We start from the raw sequence: 3,603 nt of genomic DNA on the forward strand, positions 1-3,603 counted from the left end.
GCGAGATGTGGATGTTATGTCTGCGAGAAGTTTTTGCAAATTGACTTGCTACCACACTAGAGATATCAAGAGTCGGAACCTTTACTCGCATAATGCATTAGACTTGCTTCGAGCCATGGACCTATCCATAAAGACCCTTTTTTCCCCACCAACACTATGGACTCTAGATTGCAACACCTTCCTGCAAACAATTTTGAGCATCCAGAAGTTTGTTTACAGTCATCTCAACACAAACCACATGAACGTGTTTTCAACTTTGATCCTGTAGGTCATGTTGGGACCCTGCAGGATGATTAATGGAACTTCTCAAGCTTGTCATTTGGATTTTGTTGCCCCCTCCCCCATGGCCATACAAATTAATGGGAGAGGAGGTATGCCCCTCTCTGGTTAAATAAGATCCAGTGTACAGTGATTATGAGAAACTCAACTCACACACACTTGTTGATTATTTTGAGTACTCTCCATCAAATCTAAACAAACATAGAGACCAATATAATGTATGCATTTATATGTAGTAGCCGCCGCCCGACGAAACAGAGGGCGGAGAAAGACACACACCTCACTGGTATATAATCCCCTATCCAACCCGGAGAGGGCTTAAAAAGTATATAATCCTCGTAGATGGTAAAAAGCATAAAAACAAGAAAAACTGGTTGCAGCAAATGGATGATGAAGGTCTCAGACCTTAAGGCAGCTTGGGCCCCTTGGATGGTTATAAGTTGAGAACTATGGTGCAGGGATTGGTGAAACTAGAAGAGGAAGAAGATGACTGTGGTGGATGGACCAGGACATGCTTGTCATGGCCATCGGCAACGGAAATCCAGCATCGGCTGGCAACATCGTAGGCCTCGAAGGCATCTGGCCCATTGTTGGCCATGAAGACGTAGAAGAATCGTCCATGAGCGAAATGGCCCTTACAGGCACCGGAGACACGCGTCATGGGCGGTATGTTCTCCCATCGATCGAGCTGCGCATCATAGACCTCTGCCGAGTGCAGAGGCATGCCAGAGGAGTCGTAGCCACCGGCAACAATGACCATGGCTGAATTACAAGCCTCTCTACTTTTAGGGGGGTATGTGAAGGATGCCACGGCGAATGCATATCTAGGGGAGAGCATGGGCTTGGTCTGGTACCAGAGGCGGGTAACGGGGTCGTAAGCATCCACGCGGTTGAAGACGAGCCAGTCATCGGGGGAGACGGACATGAGCGGTGTCCGGCCCCCTAGAATATAGAGGCGCCGGCCATCGGCGCCTGCGGCTGCAGCGTACTGCAGACGTGGGGGGCCTTTAAGCACCGCGATCCGATGGGGTGGGGGCAGTGGAGGATCCATGCCAACATGCCCATGCCCATGCCCATGCCCATGCCCAGTCCATGGTGATGGTGATGGTGATGGTGATGGTGATGGTGGAGAGTGCCTAATCCCTGAAGAATCATCATCATCATTATCATTATCGGAGGTTCCTCTGAGCGGTGCAAGGCTGCGAGGAGGGATTTCGACTGCAGAGATTTGGATGCCGTCGTAGGAGCCTACATGGTTGTAGTTGCTATGGACTGCGAAGGCCCAGGGCTGCGTGAGGCCCATGGAGGATCGGAGGTAGAACATGAGAGAAGGGTCTGAGAGGGCGAGGTTCCATCGATGGCAGACGGTCTTCAGCCTGGCCATGGATCTGAGACTGAGGCGGGCGAGGCAGGCCTGAAGAAGGTCATCAGGGAGATCATCGATGCTCCTCATGTTCAAAGGAAAGGCAAGGAAATATCTCTCTGTCTCAACTTACTATGTACTTACTACTACTACTACTACTTTCACTTAACTTTTGCAATTGCCTTGCCTTGCCTTGCCTTGCCATTGGCTCGGTCACAAGATCAAATCCAAGCAACCCCCCTCCCCTTACACACGTATTATGTATTATGTATTATGTATTATGTATAGGCCCTCCCTCTATATTAACACTATTCTCATTCTCTTGGTTTTCTCATTTCGAGCGTTACGACAAACGAAGATGTGTGCGCTCGCTTTGTGTACACATGTCCACAAAGAGAGAGAGAGAGAGAGAGAGAGAGAGAGAGAGAGATGTTGCAAGAAACAATAGGGCTTATCACTAAGGAGTAGCCTTGATACTAGAGAGACACTGCTTTCGGTTGTTATGGCACTATTGTAGTCTGTAACATACATCGATGCACGGTGAGGTGGCATTACAACAATATACAACGATGAAATGAGGAGGTGGTACTGTAACGTAGGTTGAAAGGAGACTTTTGGCAAAGCCAAGACAAAAGGCCCACCTTTTGCATTGTAGCACACGATGGAATAAACTCTCTCTCTCTCTCTCGGTAAAAACCCACAGTATATATTAATAAATGTGTGTGAAAAACACTACTCTTACAATGGGTGCCACAATAGAGTATACATGGGTAGTGGAACATGTTGAATTGCCGATAGGCAAGACAAACACTCCACCGAGAAAATAATTTCCACTTGCTCCAATAAAGAACTTTGCCACATTAGTACTCCCTTCAACTTTCGTAGATATGCTTTGACTCCATGTCTACCATTAAATACAAAAGCATTGCACATATCCCAATTATGATGCAATCCCCAATACCTCAGAAATAGGAAAACGATTTCTCTCTCTCTCTCTCTCTCTCTCTCTCTCTCTCTCTCTCTCTTGTTATATATATATCGTAGGCATATTCGCATATTTTGTGTGGCATCATAAACTATGGTAAAAGATGGCACAACATTTTAAACATAAGGATGAAAGATGGCACGATGATAACATATGATGATGAAAGATGAGATGACATTCATAACTCAAGGTGAAAGAAATGGTTAAGCGAGCCATTTGCAAATGCATCCCTTGTTTTCATTTACCTTTAGTATGAGTGATTGTACTATCTCCCCCCTTTCTATCTATACATGCAAAATTGAAATCCCATTCTCCACATCGTGGACATTCCATGTCCCACATATAAATAATGATTTGTATAAAGATTGCATACAAAAGTAATCTCATTGTTTTGTTGATCGATCTAGCACAAGCGCGCACACACACACACACATGTGGTGTGTGTCTCATTTGTCACCAATACCTCCGCAATGATCCGTAAGAAAAATATTGCTACCCATGAGAAAAATATTGCTATCCATGTTGAGCATCAACAAGAAAATCAGTGGTTCTCATGTCTTACATCCATATGAGAAAATACACTTTTATTCTATGTTTTGGATCCTTGAGTTAATTTTCAATTTGGCTCAACATTTGATTGTTGGTCGATTCTTTCCTTTACACGAGTCAAGACTATATTATTTATTAACTTTCCATCATTCCATCATTTCGTATGAAATATTTGGTCACCAACCATTTTTTGGCATCCCCCTTTCTTCCTACTCCAATGACTTCAATGTTCCATTCCATTCATGCAATGATGAGTATTACTAATTGTTTTGTACATACCAAGTTACAAAGTCACATGAATAATGTGTAACTTGAATAAACTCAAATTGGCTTTCAAGTACCACCATAATCGATGTGGTTGTTTATATACCAATTCTTACATGACACGCATCTTAAATCATTGTCGCTAGGTGTCTTGAGTCTTGAC

The 3,603-nt window shown here is 44.2% G+C and overlaps 1 protein-coding gene across 1 annotated transcript; it reads right to left on the reverse strand.

Moving 5' to 3' along the window:
* Nucleotides 1-483: 483 nt before the first annotated feature.
* On the reverse strand, nt 484-1,766 carry LOC147852617 (F-box/kelch-repeat protein At1g80440-like). The gene has a single exon (XM_087333504.1). It carries the CDS (start codon nt 1,730-1,732, stop codon nt 713-715), a length of 1,020 nt encoding a protein of 339 aa, XP_087189630.1. The 5' UTR covers nt 1,733-1,766; the 3' UTR covers nt 484-712.
* Nucleotides 1,767-3,603: the final 1,837 nt, after the last annotated feature.

Source organism: Azolla caroliniana, unplaced genomic scaffold (genome assembly GCF_043228905.1).
Source record: "Azolla caroliniana isolate FFs.n. ecotype wild unplaced genomic scaffold, voAzoCaro1.0.p SCAF_17, whole genome shotgun sequence".
In the NCBI taxonomy this organism is placed as follows: domain Eukaryota; kingdom Viridiplantae; phylum Streptophyta; class Polypodiopsida; order Salviniales; family Salviniaceae; genus Azolla; species Azolla caroliniana.